The sequence below is a fragment of the Hemitrygon akajei genome, unplaced genomic scaffold (genome assembly GCF_048418815.1).
Source record: "Hemitrygon akajei unplaced genomic scaffold, sHemAka1.3 Scf000076, whole genome shotgun sequence".
In the NCBI taxonomy this organism is placed as follows: Eukaryota; Metazoa; Chordata; class Chondrichthyes; order Myliobatiformes; family Dasyatidae; genus Hemitrygon; species Hemitrygon akajei.
The window spans coordinates 1,339,620-1,359,711 of NW_027331962.1; the positions used below are offsets into that span (position 1 = coordinate 1,339,620).

Genomic DNA, 20,092 nt, shown 5'->3' on the forward strand with positions numbered 1-20,092 from the left:
AACAAACAAATAAACAAAAAAACAACATTGGGCGCACAACCCCGGAGCTGTACAGCTATACATCTTCCATAGGAAAATAAATCAATCCGCCAACTCGAATCCACTTATAAAAATTGGAAGGAAGGGTTCTCGGCCCGAGAATGCCCGACTGTTGGCAACGCACCTAAATAAACTCCTCAAAACATTGAGGGGAAGGGTAGGCAGGCTCTCCTCGCACGGGAGCTCCCTCATTCCCGGGGTATTTTTGCAAAATCTCTCTGCACTAGCCGGGACACCCTTACCAATATATCTCTTCTTAAAGGGTGAAATCAATGGAATTATTCCCATTTGGCCGCTTGTGCCGCGGCACCGGCCTCACGTCAAGTGAATAACGAAGCTAATCTGTGGGTTGAGCGTGAAGCGCTCCGATATTTCATGTTTTTCAGCGGAACAAGTAGTCAGAAACCTACCGGCACATGATGTGGGTCAAGACGGTGTAGAGGTTAGATCACACAGCAAAGTTGAGAGGGAAAATGTCGGCGGCAGTGTGAAGGTGTCAATTATGGGACATAGGAGTCTGGGCTGAGGTGAGGGAACTAAGCTGCTGTGATACAAACGAGTCAAAACCTTCAGTGATGACTTCGGCGTGAGGATGTGAAACGCAGAAAAGATCTAACGGAGACATGGAGAACAAGTATGAAGAAACAATTAGGGACATTCTGAACGGTGGCTTTTCCCTCGATGGCTGCCCTTCCTCTGGGTCAGATCACGAGCCAACCATCCACTTCTCTTCACCAGTGACGTCATCTGCGGAAACAACGCACAATTTATGTTGACCACGTCAGCAACCCGAAAGTGCGGCAGCTGGGGAGGATAAATACGAAGTGATGACTTTTGAATCTGTGTCAAACATCGTGACAATGCAACCTTGCATACAACTAGGAGATTTCATATCGCCACGGTCCCAGGAAATTTGTTCCTTTCAATAACAATATATCGCTGTACGATGCCGCCTAACTCCAGTCTTGCGCAGTTACGTGTCTCGAAACTGCTAATCACGGGCACAACCATGGTCCTGCACGGCTCACAGAACTGAAACTAGTGGATACGTTTCCTTTACAGGTGTCACCATGTATCGGCAGCACAATATCCCGTTCACTTACCTCTTCAGATCACTGTAAACAGATTGGTCCTCCAGGACAAGTCCCTGTAAGTGTGAGGAAATCAGCATGATTAGCAGATTTTTTTATTAAAAACATTTTGTAAATGAAGAGAACTGCAAGAATATTGAAGAGTATCTGCGCTCATTTAATAAATTATGTCTGAAAGTAACACGGAACAGTCGGACCATGACGAACAGAGGATCCGAGACAGACAGACATGATCCCTAAGCGGAAGGGCGTGTAATCCCTTGTCCTTCCTTCAAGAAGATCAGAGTGATATTTCCAACTTCCCAGCCCACAAAAACAATTCCATAGAAATCTGCAGCTTGGAATGTCAGTACTAATCCGTCTACTATGGCTTCAGCGGCCCATTTCAGAATGCTGGGGAGCAGTTAATCCCGGTGATTTCTCCACCTTCAGCCCTTCCAGCTTATCTTGCATCTTCTCCTTATTATAGTGACTGCAACCACTCCGGTGCCCTGACACTGTCATACTGATTGTCTGCTCCGCAGTAAAGACTGACACATATTACTTCATGAGTTCATCCGCTGTGTGATTCATCATACTGTGTGAAGTGGAACAATTACTTCAAAAAGGGAGTGACGCAAATAATTCCCTCACCATGTAAGTGGAGTTTCCATCTTCTGCATTGTTCCTTGCGCCCTGAAAGGAGAAATTGAAGATGTCTATTGTGACGTTTAACCTTGCGCTCGACAATTGTATTCTGTCTCTCCACAGGTAAACCCCGAGGGTATCAATCTTCACATTCACTGCTGCTCGGACGCGACCCATCACATTACTTATCTTCTCATCTTTCTAACAATGACTGAGATCATGAACATAATACAAAGATCCAACCTGTTCATTCCTTGAGAGATTTTCATAGGTTCCCGATGCGTTCACGGTGTTTGTATCCAAGGTGCCTGCGGGAACAATACAGATACGTCACAGCGGTGAAGAGCATCATGAGCCGTTGTAATACAGCCGATGTCAATCCGGCCACAAAACAAAATGCCAGCGATAGCACGAACTACATTCCCACAAACGGCAGAAACAAGTAATCCCCTGCAGAGACGACCAATAGTTTGATAATCCCTTGTATAGACGACCAATAATTTAGGTCAGATACGGAAAGGAAAATACCATACCCTCCCTCCAATTATATTGTAATCCTGAGTTGAAAATTTCCACTTATTAAACTGGACAACCCGACAACCCAAGCAGCATTATTCGTGACCATGGATGAAAACCTCCAGCTTCTGTGCATTAGGAACTAACATGTTTAAATGAAATATTAAGATATCCGTGGGTTCAGTAATAGAACAGTTGAAATGCAGTTCACTCACCCTTCCTTCCGGAATTGATGCTCGTGACGTATTGGGATCGTGGCGGATCTCTGATCCTGAATAAACAGAAACAAAGGACAAAATATGAACCCGGCAGGAAGTGACTTTCTTGCACTGATACACCGAATGATATAATTCCCATTCATCCATTGGATACTCCCTGGTTTTTACTTGAATCTATTCCGGCTATCAGATGCCCGATTCCAGTCCTACTCGATCTTTACAACAGTGGCCATATTGGATTGCACAGCGAGAGTGTTTTGGGCTTTCTGATCTCAGTTTGTCAGGGGAAAGTGACACATGTATCACTGAACGCTTCCGCTTTCAGACAAATGTTCACATTTCAGGAAAACAATACCCACGTGAAAGCTTATTGCTGATTCTGTCCACGGACTGTCCCTGATCTGTGGAATGATTCCGGAATTGCTGATCAATTTCAGTAGCTTTTGGGAAATGAGATGTAAAAACACAAACAGGTGGAGACGCAGCGGTCCCCGTTTATTTTTTAATCATCAGACGAGAGGCGAGGTTTCACCGACTGCTCCATGATACCCGAAGTTGATTGTTGGCGTCAGGGTAATATTCAGTCACATATGGTAAAGGTATTTCCCATGGGAGGGGATTTTAGGACAAGAAAGCACGAGTTCCGGATTGAAGGGCGTCCATTTAGAACAGAGGTGCGGAGAAATTACTTTAGACAGACTCTGGTAAATCTGTGGAATTTGCTGCCACGAACGGCTGCGGAAGCCAATCACTGGACGCATTTAAAACAGAGATAGTTTCTTGATTAGCCAGGGCATCAAAGGGTATGGGCAGAATGCAGGGGAGTGGCGGTGACTGGAAGAATTGGGTCAGTACATGATTGAATGGCCGGGCAGACTCAATGGGCTGTTATGGCTTACTTCTGCTCCTATATGGTCCAACATCCCAATTGTTCTGACATTCTGAGTCCTACTTCTCTTCTTGTATCTCATGCTCTTATGGTCTAATATCCGTTACCGCCCACCGAAAGGACATCAGTGCCTATTGAACATCTCCACTCATGCACCGCTCGTGTTCCATTCCTGAACCTTGCACATGAACCGTCAGCAGGTATTTATCTCTTTCCCTCTCCAGTTTGTGTAATTTGCTTCATTCGCCTGTCGCATCACAAGTTCGCATTAAAGCTTCCAATATCCCACTTATGCAAAAAAAGAAAAAAAAAGTTCTACCGCACGAATTAAAAGTAGAAGCGATATTTGGAGAAAATATGCATTTACCAGCCAGTTTTCCTCGCGATCAACCATCCACTGACTCCGCCGATCAGGCCCATGGCAAGTAAACCAAGTAGAATGCCCACGATTGCGCCAGAGCCGAGGGTGCAATTGCCATCTGTTTTTGCAGATAACACACAAGGAAATATATATATATATATATATATATATATATATATATATATATATATATATATATATATCTTACATTCCGAGAACACGTCTTTATCAGTGGCAAGTTCATTTTCACAACAATTTGACTGAGTCAGTTTGGAGTCGTATATTGTGTCACAAGGATCATTCCCGGAATGAAAGGGTTAACATACGAGGAACGTTTAATTGCTCTGGGTGTGTACTCGTTTGAATTTAGAAGGATGGTGGGGGATATCCCATTACAAATTTCCGAATGGAACCATAGAAAAATAGAACATTACAGCACAGAAAAAGGCCCTTCGGCCCTTCTTGGCTGTGTCGAACCATTCTTCTGCCTAGTCCCACTGACCTGCACCTGGAGCATATCCCTACATACACCTCTCATCCATGTACCTATCCAAGCTTTTCTTGAATATTAAAAATGAACTCTCATTTACCAGTTTATCTGTCAGCTCATTCCACACTCCCACCCACTCTCTGTGTGAAGAAGCCCCAACAATGTTCCCTTTAAACTTTTCCCCCTTCACACGTAACTCATACCCTCTGTTTATTTATTTTTTCTCCCCCGGCCTCAGTGGAAAAAGTCGGCTTGCATTAACACTATATATACCCATCATTATTTTATTTTCCTCTATCAAATCTCCCCTCATTCTTCTACGCTCGGGAATAAAGTCCAAAGCTATTCAACCTTTCTCTGTAACTCAGTTTCTCAAGTCGCGGAAACATCCTTCAAAACCTTCTCTGCACTCTTTCAACCTTACTAATGTTTTTTTCCTGTAATTAGGTGACCAAAACTGCATGCAATACTCCAAATTTGGACTCACCAATGTCTTATACAACCTCACCAACATTCCAACTCTTATACTCAGTACTTTGATTTATAAAGGCCAATGTACCAAAAGCTCTCTTTACGAGCCAATCTATCTGTGACACAGCCTTCAGTGATTTTTGTATCTGCATTTCTTAATCCCTCTGTTCTACTGCATTCCTCAGTGTCCTACCATTTACCTTGTATGTTCTACCTTGGTTTGTCCTTCCAAAGTACAATTCCTCAGAATTGTCTGCAGTAAACTACCATCAGCCATTTTACAGCTCATTCCGCCAACTGGTCCAAATCCCTCTGCAAGCTTTGAAAACCTTCCTCACTTGTCCACTACACCTCCAATCTTTGTATCATCAGCAAATTAGCTGATCCAATTTACCACATTGTCATCGAGATCATTGATATAGATGACAAATAACAGTGGACCCAGCACTGATCCCTGTGGCACACCACTAGTCACAGGCCTCCACTCAGAGAAGCAATCCTCCACTACCACTGTCTGGCTTCTCCCATTGAGAAAATATCTAATCCAATTTACTACCTCTCAAGTATAACTAGCGACTGAATCTTAATAACTAACCTCCTATATCAAAGGCCTTACTGAAGTCCATGTAGACAACATCCACTGACTTCCCTTCATCTGCTTTCCTGGTAACTTCCTCGAGAAACTCTAATAGATTGGTTTGAACATGACTGACCACGCACAAAGCCATCTTGACTCTCCCTGGTAAGTCCCTGTCTATCGAAATACTTGTAAAGCCTTTCTCTTAGTAATCCTTCAAATAATTTACCTGCTACGAACGTCAAACTTACCGGCTTATAATTTCTCGGATTACTTTTAGAGGCCTTTTTTAAACAACGGAACCACGTGAACACCTCACCCGTAGATACCGATATTTTAAATATATCTGTCAGGACCCCTACAATTTCAACACAAGTCTCCAACAAGGTCCGAGGGAATACCCTGTCAGGTTCTGGGGATTTATTTGCTCTGATTTTCCTCAAGACAGCAAGCACCTCCTCCTCTTTAATCTGTATATGTTCCATGACCTCCCTACTTGTTTGCCTTGATTCCATAGACTTCATACCAGTTTCCTTAGTAAATAGAGATGCAAAAAAAAGCATTTAAGATCTCCCCCATTTCTTTTGTTTCCATACATAACCGACCACTCTGATCTTCAAGTTGACCAATTTTATCCCTTACTATCCTTTTGCTCTTAACATATCTGTAGAAGCTCTAAGGATTGTCCTTCACCTTGACTGGCAAAGCAACCTAATGCCTTCTTTTAGCCCTCTGATTTTTTCCTAAGTATTTTTTGTACTTTTTATACCCCTCAAGCACCTTATTTGCTCGCTGTTGCCTATATATGTTATACATCTCTCTCTTCTACTTTATCAGAGTTCCAATATCTCTCGAGAACCAAGGTTCCTTATTATTATTTCTTTTGCCTTTAACCCTGACAGGAACATACAAACTCTGCACTCTCAAAATTTCTCCTTGCAAGGCCTCCCACTTACCAAAGACATCCTTTCCAGAGAACAACCTGTCCCAATCTAACCTTTTTAGATTCTTTATTGCACTTTCAAGCACTGGCACACAGTACTTGCACTGTGCGTCAGTTAGAGTGGTCAGTAGCACTGGGGCTCCACAGGGGACTGTCCTGCCTCGTTTTCTCTTCATCATCTACACCTCGGACTTCAACTACTGCACCGAGTCTTGCCAGCTTCAGAAGTTTTCTGATGACTCTGCCATAGTTGGATGCATCAGCAAGGGAGATGAGGCTGAGTACAGGGCTACGGTGGGAAACTTTGTCACATGGTGCGAGCAGAATCATCTGCTGCTTAATGTGAAAAAGACTAAGGAGCTGGTGGTGGATCTGAGGAGGGCTAAGGCACCGGTGACCCCTGTTTCCATCCAAAGGGTCGGTGTGGACATGGTGGGGGATTACAAATACCTGGCGATACGAATGGACAACAAACTGGACTGGTCAAAGAACACTGAGGCTGTATACAAGAAGGGTCGGAGTCGTCTATTTCCTGTGGAGACTGAGGTCCTTTAAGATCTGCCGGACAATGCTGAGAATGTTCTACGAATCTGTGGTGGCCAGTACTATCATGTTTGCTGTTGTGTGCTGGGGCAGCAGGCTGAGGGTAGCAGACACCAACAGAATTAACAAGCACATTCGTAAGGCCAGTGATGTTGTGGGGGTGGAACTGGACTCTCTGATGGTGGTGTCTGAAAAGAGGATGCTGTCCTAGTTGCATGCCATCTTGGACAATGTCTCCCATCCACTCCATAATGTACTGGTTAGGCACAGGAGTACATTCAGCCAGAGATTCATTCCACCGAGATGTAACACTGAGCGTCATAGGATGTCATTCCTGCCTGTGGCCATCAAACTTTACAACTCCTCCTTCGGAGTGTCAGACACACCGAGCCAATAGGCTGGTTCTGGACTTACTTCCACTTGGCAAGTTATCGTCAGGTTTGACACAATATTTGAAACAACTGGACGCTCCGGTACAATTCTGACCACCTCTGGCCTATCTATAAAATGAGAATACCTGTGGAGCATCCGATACAAATGATGGTTGCTGGTTACCTGTGTACTTGCAGTACACCTCCACGTAGGTCTGTCCAGCATCACTGCTGAAAGAGTTGCTGGCGATGCACTTGTACATCCCTGCGTCGTTTCTGTTCACACTGATTATAGTCAGTTTCGCCTTGTCGGGAGATGTAAATATTCTGCCGTTTTCCCGGATGGGTTGGTTATCCTTGAACCATGTCCGTGTCTGAACAGTGCCCGACGCGTCACAACTCAGTGCGATGGTATCGAGGTTTTCCAGGGGAGTGGGATTATTGGTCACCACGGCAACCCCGGTCACTGGCACTGGATCTAAAATTAAATTTCGAATGGAGTTACACTTGGTTTCAGCTACATCATGTTCATAACATTTGGTTCGCCAACTCAAGATCCCTGTCTCTGTCGTCATTCCTGTCTCTTATCCCCATGTGTTTCGATTTCAGATCAGATCGCGGACTGAATGAAACTCCGGCGGAGTTTAAAGCTTTATTGCTGTTTCATAGGAGGACTAAGTAACTTGGCTATACTTTAATTGCCCTCTGGAACAAATGCGAATAAGCTGGTCTCCCCGTATACTCTGTCTTTTTGCATCTTATTACACCTACAAAATTAGTCCTATAATATTGTAGGCAACACCGAATCAAGGTTATAGCCGGGTGTTTGATACATATTGTATCGAAAGGACCGGCAGGAGGACAGGCGCGCCGGCGTTGCTGTGTTGGTGAAAAATGAAGTTAAAGTATTAGAAAGAGGTGAAAGAGGGTGGGAATGTATTAAACCGATGTGCAGAGAGCTGTGGAACAGCGAGGGTAAAAAGTCCCTGATGGGAATGGCACAGAGACCGCCAAACAGAATAATGATGCGGCCTAAAACTACAACGTGTGATAGAAAATGCATGTCCAGTGGTCAATGTTACAATAATTAAGGAGGGATTTCAATAGGAAGATAGATTTGGAAAATCAGTTTGATGCTGGTTCCAGCAGGGTGATCTTGTCGAGTCCCTGCGAGCTGGTGTTTCAGGGCAGCTCGGGTTTGAGCCCAGTAGAGGATCATCTATTCTGGATTTGAGCAAAGATACAGAATTGAACAGAGACCTTTAGGGAAAAGAAAACAAACAATTTCGGGAAAGTGTTTATAACGGGATCGAAATTAAAAACTGAAATTTGTGAAGGAGAAGCTGAAGTCATATGTGTCAGTATTACAACGGGATAAATTGAATTACAGACCCATGGGACGGGTGTTGGCCAGAACTGTTTGGAAAGGAGTCGATCATTAAGGATGAGGTCTCAGGGTACTTGGGGGCACATGATAAAATAGGCTGCAGTCAGCATGCTTCCCTCGGGGGAAATCTTGCCTGACAAATCTGCTGGAATCGTTTGAAGAAATAACAGGCAGGATAGACAAAGGATAACCGGTCGATGTTGTGTTCGGGAATTTTCAGAAGCCCATGACAAGGTGCCATACATGCGGCTGTTTTACAAGCTTCGAGTTAATGGTATTACATGGAAGATTCAGCATGGATAAAGTAATGGCCGATTGGCGAAAGCCAAAGCGTGAGCTTTCTCTGCCTGTCTGCCAGTGACCAGTGGTGTTCCACGGTGGGCCGTGTTGGAGCCGATTATTTTCCTGTTACATGTCAATGATTTGGACGATGGAATTGATTGCATTCTTGTAAAGTTTGCAGACGACGCGAACACATGTGGAGGGGCATTTCGCATTGAGGAATTAGAGAGGCCACACAAGAACGAAGACATATTAGGGGAATGGGAAAAGAAATGGCAGGTGGAAAAGTGTCATCATGCAGAAACATAGAAACCCTACAGCATAATACAAGGTCTTCGGCCCACAAGTTTTGCCGGACATGTCCCGACCTAAGAGATTACTAGTCCTACCCATAGCCCTATATTTTTCCAGCTCCATGACCTTATCGAAAAGTCTCTTAAAAGACACTATCGTATCCGACTTCACCATCATTGCTAGCAACCCATTCCACGCACTCACCACTCTCTGAGTAACAAACTTACCCCTGACATCGCCTCTGAACCTACTCCCAAGCACCTTAAACCTGTGTCCTCTTGTGGCAACCATTTCAGCCCTGGTGAAAAAAAAACTTCTGACTATGCACACCATCAATGCCTCTCTTCATCTTAAACACCTCGATCAGGTCACCTCTCATCCTCAGACGGTCCAAGGAGAAAAGGCTCTCAGCCTACTTTCATAAGGCACGCTCCCCAATCCAGGAAACATCCTTGTAAATCTCATTGTAAATCTTACTTAAATCCTGCTACAAAACATATTAGGAGAATGGACAAAGAAATGACAGATGGAATACAGTGCCGGTTAGCGAACGGTTATGTACTTTGTTAGAATAAATGGGAGATGAATATTCCCTAAGTGGAGGGAAAATACAAAGTATTGAAGTGCATTGAGATTTGGGAGTCCTTGTGCAAGATCCAGTAAAGGGTAATGTTCATGTTGATTTTGTGGTGAGGAGGGTAATGCAATGTTAGCATTCATTTCAAGTGGGCGAGATTATAAAAACAATGGTGTAATCTTTCAAATTTTTAACCACCAGTGAGGTCTCACCCGGAGTACTGTGAGCAGATTTAGGCCATTTTTCTTGGAAATTCACTCATATGAGTCTATCATTGAATGATTTTCCTATAAAGAGCATTTAATGGCTTTGGGTATGTATTCACTGGACTTCAGAAAAATGAGGGGGGACCTGATAGACAACTATCGAATTGTGAGAGGCCTTGTTAGAGTGTATGTGGATAGGATTATGGCCTCAGACTAACCATCCTCCGAACTTCTAAAAAACATCCTCCTAACCATACTCAAAAAAACGACACAGAGTGGATGTGGAGAGGATGTTTCCTGTAGAGGGGGAGTCTAGGACCAGACGACACAGACAGAGTGGATGTGGAGAGGATGTTTCCTATAGTGGGGGAGTCTAGGACCAGAGGGCACAGATAGACTGGATGTGGAGAGGATGTTTCCTATAGTGGGGGAGTCTAGGACCAGAGGACACAGATAGAGTGGATGTGGAGAGGATGTTTCCTACAGTGGGGGAGTCTAGGACCAGAGGACACAGATAGAGTGGATGTGGAGAGGATGTTTCCTATAGTGGGGGAGTCTAGGACCAGAGGACACAGATAGACTGGATGTGGAGAGGATGTTTCCTGTAGTGGGGGAGTCTAGGACCAGAGGGCACAGATAGACTGGATGTGGAGAGGATGTTTCCTATAGTGGGGGAGTCTAGGACCAGAGGGCACAGATAGACTGGATGTGGAGAGGATGTTTCCTATAGTGGGGGAGTCTAGGACCAGAGGGCACAGATAGACTGGATGTGGAGAGGATGTTTCCTGTAGTGGGGGAGTCTAGGACCAGAGGGCACAGATAGACTGGATGTGGAGAGGATGTTTCCTATAGTCGGGGAGTCTAGGACCAGAGGGTCAGATAGAGTGGATGTGGAGAGGATGTTTCCTATAGTGGGGGAGTCTAGGACCAGAGGACACAGATAGAGTGGATGAGGAGAGGATGTTTCCTATAGTGGGGGAGTCTAGGACCAGAGGACACAGATAGAGTGGATGTGGAGAGGATGTTTCCTACAGTGGGGGAGTCTATGACAAGAGGACACAGATAGAGTGGATGTGGAGAGGATGTTTGCTGTAGTGGGGGAGTCTAGGACCAGAGGACACAGATAGAGTGGATGTGGAGAGGGTGTTTCCTGTAGTGGGGGAGTCTAGGACCAGAGGACACAGATAGAGTGGATGTGGAGAGGGTGTTTCCTGTAGTGGGGGAGTCTAGGACCAGAGGACACAGTTAGAGTGGATGTGGAGAGGATGTTTCCTGGAGTGGGAGAGTCTAGGACCAGAGGACACAGGTAGAGTGGATGTGGAGAGGATGTTTCCTGTAGTGGGGGAGTCTAGGACCAGAGGACACAGATGGAGTGGATGTGGTGAGGATGTTTCCTATAGTGCGGGAGTCTAGGACCAGAGGACACAGTTAGAGTGGATGTGGAGAGGATGTTTCCTGTAGTGGGAGAGTCTAGGACCAGAGGACACAGGTAGAGTGGATGTGGAGAGGATGTTTCCTGTAGTGGGGGAGTCTAGGACCAGAGGACACAGATAGAGTGGATGTGGAGAGGATGTTTCCTTTAGGGGGGAGTCTAGTACCAGAGGACACAGATAGAGTGGATGTGGAGAGGGTGTTTCCTGTAGTGGGGGAGTCTAGGACCAGAGGACACAGTTAGAGTGGATGTGGAGAGGATGTTTACTGTAGTGGGAGAGTCTAGGACCAGAGGACACAGGTAGAGTGGATGTGGAGAGGATGTTTCCTGTAGTGGGGGAGTCTAGGACCAGAGGACACAGATAGAGTGGATGTGGAGAGGATGTTTCCTATAGTGGGGGAGTCTAGGACCAGAGGACACAGGTAGAGTGGATGTGGAGAGGATGTTTCCTGTAGTGGGGGAGTCTAGGACCAGAGGACACAGATAGAGTGGATGTGGAGAGGATGTTTCCTATAGTGGGGGAGTCTAGGACCAGAGTACACAGATAGAGTGGATGTGGAGAGGATGTTTCCTATATTGGGGGAGTCTAGGACCAGAGGACACAGATAGAGTGGATGTGGAGAGGATGTTTCCTATAGTGGGGGAGTCTAGGACCAGAGGACACAGATAGAGTGGATGTGGAGAGGATGTTTCCTATAGTGGGGGAGTCTAGGACCAGAGGACACAGATAGAGTGGATGTGGAGAGGATGTTTCCTATATTGGGGGAGTCTAGGACCAGAGGACACAGATAGAGTGGATGTGGAGAGGATGTTTCCTATAGTGTGGGAGTCTAGGACCAGAGGACACAGATAGAGTGGATGTGGAGAGGATGTTTCCTATAGTGTGGGAGTCTAGGACCAGAGGACACAGATAGAGTGGATGTGGAGAGGATGTTTCCTATAGTGGGGGAGTCTAGGACCAGAGGACACAGTTAGAGTGGATGTGGAGAGGATGTTTCCTATAGTGTGGGAGTCTAGGACCAGAGGACACAGATAGAGTGGATGTGGAGAGGATGTTTCCTATTGTTGGGGAGTCTAGGACCAGAGGACACAGATAGAGTGGATGTGGAGAGGATGTTTCCTGTAGTGGGGGAGTCTAGGACCAGAGGACACAGATAGAGTGGATGTGTAGAGGATGTTTCCTATAGTGGGGGAGTATAGGACCAGAGGACACAGATAGAGTGGATGTGGAGAGGATGTTTCCTATAGTGGGGGAGTCTAGGACCAGAGGACACAGATAGAGTGGATGTGGAGAGGATGTTTCCTATTGTTGGGGAGTCTAGGACCAGAGGACACCGATAGAGTGGATGTGGAGAGGATGTTTCCTGTAGTGGGGGAGTCTAGGACCAGAGGACACAGATAGAGTGGATGTGGAGAGGATGTTTCCTATAGTGGGGGAGTCTAGGACCAGAGGACACAGATAGAGTGGATGTGGAGAGGATGTTTCCTATAGTGGGGGAGTCTAGGACCAGAGGACACAGATAGAGTGGATGTGGAGAGGATGTTTCCTATAGTGGGGGAGTCTAGGACCAGACGACACAGATAGAGTGGATGTTGAGAGGACGTTTCCTGTAGTGGGGGAGTCTAGGACCAGAGGACACAGATAGAGTGGATGTGGAGAGGATGTTTCCTATATTGGGGAACCAGGGAACGGAGGACAAAGAGAGAGTGGATGTGGAGAGGATGTTTCCTATTGTTGGGGTGTCTAGGACCAGAGGACACAGATAGAGTGGATGTGGAGAGGATGTTTCCTATTGTTGGGGAGTCTAGGACCAGAGGACACAGATAGAGTGGATGTGGAGAGGATGTTTCCTGTAGTGGGGGAGTCTAGGATCAGAGGACACAGATAGAGTGGATGTGGAGAGGATGTTTCCTGTAGTGGGGGAGTCTAGGACCAGAGGACACAGATAGAGTGGATGTGGAGAGGATGTTTCCTATCGTGGGGGAGTCTAGGACCAGTGGACAGAGATCGAGTAGATGTGGAGAGGATGTTTCCTGTAGTGGGGGAGTCTAGGACCAGAGGACACAGATAGAGTGGATGTGGAGAGGATGTTTCCTATAGTGGGGGAGTCTAGGACCAGAGGACACAGATAGAGTGGATGTGGAGAGGATGTTTCCTATAGTGGGGGAGTCTAGGACCAGAGGACACAGATAGAGTGGATGTGGAGAGGATGTTTCCTATAGTGGGGGAGTCTAGGACCAGAGGATACCGATAGAGTGGATGTGCAGAGGATGTTTCCTATAGTGGGGGAGTCTAGGACCAGAGGACACAGATAGAGTGGATGTGGAGAGGATGTTTCCTGTAGTGGGGGAGTCTAGGACCAGAAGACACAGATAGACTGGATGTGGAGAGGATGTTTCCTGTAGTGGGGGAGTCTAGGACCAGAGAATACAGATAGAGTGGATGTGGAGAGGATGTTTCCTATAGTGGGGGAGTCTAGGACCAGAGGACACAAATAGAGTGGATGTGGAGAGGATGTTTCCTGTAGTGGGGGAGTCTAGGACCAGACGACACAGATAGAGTGGATGTGGAGAGGATGTTTCCTGTAGTGGGGGAGTCTAGGACCAGAGGACACAAATAGAGTGGATGTGGAGAGGATGTTTCCAACAGTGGGGGAGACAAGGACCAGAGGACACAGATAGAGTGGATGTGGAGAGGATGCTTCCTATAGTGGGGGAGTCTAGGACAAGTGGACACAGATAGAGTGGATGTGGAGATTAGGTTTCTGATAGTGGGAGAGTCTAGGACCAGTGGACACAGATAGAGTAGATGCGGAGTGGATTTTTCCTATAGTGGGAAGTCTAGGACAAGAGGACACAGATAGAGTGGATGTGGAGAGGATGTTTCCTATAGTGGGGGAGTCTAGGACCAGACGACACAGATAGAGTGGATGTGGAGAGGATGTTTCCTATAGTGGGGGAGTCTAGGACTAGACGACACAGATAGAGTGGATGTGGAGAGGATGTTTCCTGTAGTGGGGGAGTCTAGGACCAGAGAACACAGATTCTGTGGATGTGGAGAGGATGTTTCCAATAGTGGGGAACATGGGAACGGAGGACAAAGAGAGAGGAGATGTGGAGAGTATATTTCCTATAGTGGGGGACTCTAGAAGCAGTGGACACAGATAGAGTGGATGTGGAGAGGATGTTTCCTATAGTGAGAGAGACTCGGACTAGAGGACACAGATAGAGTGGATGTGCAGAGGGTGTTTCCTATAGTGGGGGAGTCTAGGACCAGAGGACACAGATAGAATGGATGTGAAGAGGATGTTTCCTATAGTGGATGATTGTGTGTCTATAGTTTCCTATAGAGAGGATGATTCCTGTGGTGGGAGAGTCAACGTCAAGGTGACACAGCTAAAAATAGAGAAACCTCATTTCAGAACGGAGCTGGAAAGGTATTTCTTCAGAAGTGGTAGTAAATCCGAGGAATAGTTTGCCACAAGCAGAGGTGGAGACCAAGTCTTTATGTATATTTAACGCAGAGGTTGATAGATTTTCTATTGGTCAGGGCATCAGGGAATACGGGGAGAAGGCGATGATAGCATTCATTTCATTTGGACGAGATTGTAAAAGCAATGATGTGACCTTTCAACTGTTTAAGCACCAGTGAGGCCTCACCTGGAGTATTGTGAGCAGATTTGGGGCACTGTTATTGGAAAGGATGTGTTGAAACTGAAGGGCTTCAAAGGAAGTTCACTCACATGAGTCTATTGTTTTCATATGACGGACATTTGATGCTTTGGGTCTGTTTTCACTGGAATTCAGAAGAATGAGGGGTGACCTGATAACAGATTCCTTCCTCTCAACTCTTCTGGATTCTAGTGAATACAGGCTCAGAGACATTAAAGGCTCATATTATGACAAGTCTTTCATTCCTGGAGTCATTTTCGTGAACCCCCTTTGAACCGTCCCCAATTTCAGGACATCCATTCTCGGGTAAGGGGCCAAAAACTGCTCACAATACTCCAAGTGAGGCCTCGCCAGTGTTTTATAAACTTTCAATATTATATGGTTACTTTTATATTCTTGTCCTCTTGAAATGAATGCTAACATCGCATGTCCCTTCCTCGCAACAGACTCAACCTCCAAATTAACCTTCAGACAATCCTACACAAAGGACTGCCAAGTCCCTTTGAACGTAATTATTTTTTGTTGTTTTTTCTCCATTTAAAATATAATCAGTGTTGGACACATATACAGTGTACAGTGATACTGGCGGTAAACGTTCAGTCGATGTGGTGCTCACGGTAATCGTAACGTCAGAGGTAACTGTCCTGCATTTCATTAACCACGAATAGGAAGCATGTCCCCCTCTTGCCGTGCACTCCGAACTAACTGTGTCATTGTGTTCTACCGAGTGAGCGTCATTCGATGTGGTGTTGGGCCTGGATACGGCTTCTGCAAAAATACCACAGATCATGTATCACGTGTAACGTACTGTGCTGAAATGATGGCTCCAAGGAGATATATTCTGCTTAAAGCAAACTACTACAGATGCACAGATCAGAGATAAAACTACAGAATGCTGTCAATATTCTGGTCGCCTCACTACAGGAAGGATGTGGAAGCCATAGAAAGGGTGCAGAGGAGATTTACAAGGTTGTTGCCTGGATTAGGGAGCATGCCTAATGAAAACAGGTTCAGTGAACTCGGTCTTTTCTCCTTGGAGGGACGGAGCATGAGAGGTGACCTGATAGAGGTGTACACGATGATGAGAAGTATTGATTGTGTGGATAGTCAGAGGCATTTTCCCAGGGCTGGAATGGTTGTCATAGTAGGACACAGTTTTAAGGCGTCGGGGGGTAGGTACAGAGGAGATATCAGGGGTAAGTCTTTTAGGCTGAGAGTGGTGAGTGCGTGGAATGGGCTGCCGGCAACGGTGGTGGAGGCGGATACGATAGGGGCTTTAAAGAGACTTTTGGATAGGTAAGTGGAGCTTAGAAAAATGGGGGTTATATGTAAGCCTAGTAATTTCTAAGGCAGGGAGATGTTTGGCACAGCCTTGTGGACCGAACGTCCTGTATTGTGCTGTAGGTTTTCTATGTTTCTATGTTTCTATACTGTCATAGACATGTGGGCGGCACTGGGGAGGGGAACATCGTTAAACTTTCCGCTAGATGATTTAGAACTACTCATTTCCAGCTGACTGGAGAAACAGTCCGTTTTCAAAAATAGAATGAAATGCAGCAAAAAAAATTACTTGATGGAGTTGAAGACGGAACTGACATCCGGCACAGACAAGTGCGAGCAGCCCGCAAACAGAAACGGCGAAACACAGCCACGCACAACAGTGAGAACTGAACAGTCCGAGAGCAGGTCTGGCAGAGTTCACTGGAGTCCAGGTTCTGCGACCACCGTAAAGGTTGTATTGTATTCTTTCACCACAGGAATAAAATCAAAGTTATAGTCCGAGATCGCAAGACTCTGTCTCACTTACCAGTGACACGCAGAGTGACGGTCGCTGAGGTTTGGGAGCCACTCGTTGGAACCATAGTCACATGGTATTCCCCACTGTCCAACATGCTCACCGACTTCAGCAGAAGCGACCCGTTGGAGGTGAATAACCCTGCCCGCGATCTGTACTCATTATCTAGAATCTCGCTCTGACCGATCCACTGAGCGATTGTTTTCCCTTTAAAACGCCAGCTTCCACTGCTGACATTGCCCGACGGCCGCACGGAAAAGAGCGCATCTCCCCCGACGGTGGCGTTTATCTCGCTGTGCTCAACGATAATAGTAACCTGCTGGGACTCACCTGAAAAAGAGAAAATCATATGAGGGAAAAGCGACAGACGCGGATGGAATCGAGAACTGTACTTCGCTCAATCAGTACAGAGAGCTCCGATCAGTATTAGATCAGAGAGATCGTCTCTGATAGCCTGCCCTTCTGTCCTCTAACCACCCGCCGTTCTGTTGATTATCTGACCGCTGACTGTTCGAGAGAGTGACCCTCACCCGCCGTTATGTGGAGACAAAGAACGAGAGCTGCGAAGGCCAGTCCCGACATCCCGAGAGAGCAGCGCCGATCTCTGTTACACTCGGAGACTGAGCCGCACTTCCTGGTTTGCGGGTCAGATATCTGGATTCTGACGTCACGAGCGGCAGCGCTGATTGGATCAGAGTGTCTGTACTTTGCTGAAATCTACATCAAATCCTGTGTGCTGTTCTACAACTATCTGCTGCTGTGTGGAAACCGATAATGGTCTCAAAGAGAGTTTCTCTCACCCACCGACATGAAGAGAAAGAGAGAGAGAGAGTAAAGTGAACGTCACCCACGCGATCCCGAGAGAGCTGATCCAGATAGGGAGACAGGCTGTGTGTTGTCGCCGCAATAATCTTGCATACAAGGACAACAAGACGAAGAGATCATACACCAGTCCTCATTGAAGCCTACAGCACAATAAAGGCCCTTCGGCCCACAAAGCTTGAAGAGATTTGGTATTGGTATGTCACCAGAAACTGGGAAATGCTCGCACAATCAAGGCGGAGAGTATTCTGACCGTTTGCATCACCGTCTGGTGCGCAGGCTGCAATGCACAGGATCGACACAGATTGCAGAGGCTTGTGTACAACAATCACATTCATCACAGGGCAAGCCTCTTCATAATCGAGAAAATCTTCAAAAGGTGGTTCCTCAGGAATACCAGGTCCATAATTAAGGGCGATCACCGTCAGGTATATGGTCTTGTCTCATTAGTACCATCCGGGATATGCTCTCTTCTGATGACTACCATCCGGTATATGCTCTCTTCTCATGACGACCATCCGGTATATGATCTCGTCTCATTACTACCATCCTGGATATGTTCTCGTGTCCTTACCACCATCCGGAAGTAGGTACATGAGCCGGAAGACCCACGCTCAAAGAGATACCAGTATCTTCTGCAATCAGATTTTTTTGAGCGATTCATGGACCGATGAAACCGAGCTCAGAATTCTTTTATTTATTTGATAGTTCGTTTACTTTTTCATTATTTAATTTACTTACTCGTTCATTCGGTTGTTTACTTACCGAAATACGTTGTACGTTTTATGCATATATTATTAATTAACGTACTGACGACGCGTTGCGACACTGAGATACCACTTGTTTAGCGACATTGAGATACCACTTGTTTAGCGACATTGAGATACCACTTGTTTAGCGACATTGAGATACCACTTCTATTCCGCATAAGCACATCTGCACAATGTGCATCAGTGCAGCTCCTGAGGGAGCATGTTAAGGAACGGGAGCTGCTGTTCCATGAGCTTCGTATTAACACGGGACAATGAGGAGACGATAGGTAGAAGCTACAGGGAGGGAGTCACCCAGAGATGAAGGGGGCAGTATCATGTGTGACCTGCAAAAGAGGTAAAAGAGATAAACAGGTCGAGCAGTGCCCCCTTGTGGCCGAACCTCCCAACAATAGGTGTACCGCTTCAGATGCATTTGGTGGGTAGCCGGGTGTGGAAATTACACGCAGGAAGTAGGTACTGAGACTGGCTCTGTGGCCCAGAGGGGATGGTGAAAGGGGAGCGCAATAGAGATTGGGGATCCTCAGTTGGAGGATCGGAACGCATATTCAGTGGACATGGAAGAGACACCCTGTTGCGCTCCGAATCCATGGTTTATCATGAAGGAGTCGCCGTTGCTCTGTTCTTATCTGATGCAGCCTATCGGTCTGCCTGGTGGACTGAGAACCCTTTGGGCTGGAGCGCGACATTCAGAGTGTGGCAGGTGAGCCGACTCGGTGAAAGAGAGGACTCAGAAATCCTTTGTTTCCCTTCGAAACAGCAATCTTGCCCTTAGGCCCAGTGCTCAGCTCTCTAGTGAATGTACATTGGCCAGGAAGATGCGATGGAACAGTGGTCGTGTTCCCGTAGCTTCACTCTGGCCTGATACCCACCGCACCCAGTCCTCCCCTGGTCGACCTCGCTTCTCTGGCGGAATTCCGCTCACTTCCAGGTGCAGTACTTGCATTGCTGGGAGTCATCTTCGACGAGTCCTTACTGTTCATGTGGAGTCTGCATGATCGCTGGTGCCTGTAGAGAATTCTAGTGTTTTTTGTGCTTAATTGGCAGAAGACTGCGGCGATAACAGTTCAGAAAATGTACATCTTGTAGATTTGTGGCCTTCCGGAATTTGTCGCCGTATATCTCCAGAGTCATTTTAATCATTATACCCGGTCTGTGCAATGTTTTCGAATCGGACTGGGCGAGGTTAAGGAAACAGAAAAGATCGTGGAGACAGAAGGAGACGAGGTGCGAGATGAGACTGCAAGGTCTGATCGGCTCAGGGACCGTGTGACCATTGCTCCCATTCTGACCTCGTCTCCGCATTTCGACACTGCCCCCTTGTGGTGACACTGTGCCGCCTGCTTTCTGTGCTGTTGCTCTTTCAACTTTGCCAATGGAAGTCCGGCCGTCACTGTATTGCCACCGGCGTCAGTTATCACAGTGTGCAGTTGTGCCTCTTCTTTTGTCATGCCCAGTCACTGAAATCCTGAGTGAAGCTGCCTAATACAGAAATACCCTTCTGATATGCAGGAAATTATATTTGGACTATAAATGGGAGACACTTCTGCATTATCGCGTCTTTAAATTGGTTCTGCAAACGGGTAGCATGTCTTTCGCTTGTTAGTTGTTGTTTGTTAGAGCTGATCCTCAAGAGGACAATTTGCAACAACAGCCGCTGTTCCCGGTGACACACTGAACACAATCTACTTTGCAGAAATAGTGATCAAGCGGCATTTG

General features: G+C 46.3%; 1 protein-coding gene across 1 annotated transcript; it reads right to left on the reverse strand.

The window, feature by feature from the left end:
* Positions 1–782: 782 nt before the first annotated feature.
* LOC140722382 (hepatic and glial cell adhesion molecule-like) lies at positions 783–17,382 on the reverse strand. The gene is made up of 9 exons (XM_073037135.1): positions 17,312–17,382; positions 16,794–17,111; positions 7,321–7,614; positions 3,748–3,859; positions 2,489–2,544; positions 2,001–2,065; positions 1,764–1,805; positions 1,143–1,186; positions 783–786 (listed from the first exon to the last, which is right to left on the reverse strand). Exons 1-9 carry the CDS (start codon positions 17,361–17,363, stop codon positions 783–785), a joined length of 987 nt encoding a protein of 328 aa, XP_072893236.1. The 5' UTR covers positions 17,364–17,382.
* Positions 17,383–20,092: the final 2,710 nt, after the last annotated feature.

Bases quoted from the DNA above. Each gene is read 5' to 3' on its own strand.
- LOC140722382 (XM_073037135.1), bottom strand. From the start codon at position 17,363: ATGTCGGGACTGGCCTTCGCAGCTCTCGTTCTTTGTCTCCACATAACG. The intron at 7,615-16,793 runs GTAAGTGAGACA...ATTTAATTTTAG, and splicing joins CGTCACTCTGCGTGTCACTG to ATCCAGTGCCAGTGACCGGG. The intron at 1,187-1,763 runs GTGAGGGAATTA...TCACACTTACAG, and splicing joins ATGGAAACTCCACTTACATG to GGACTTGTCCTGGAGGACCA.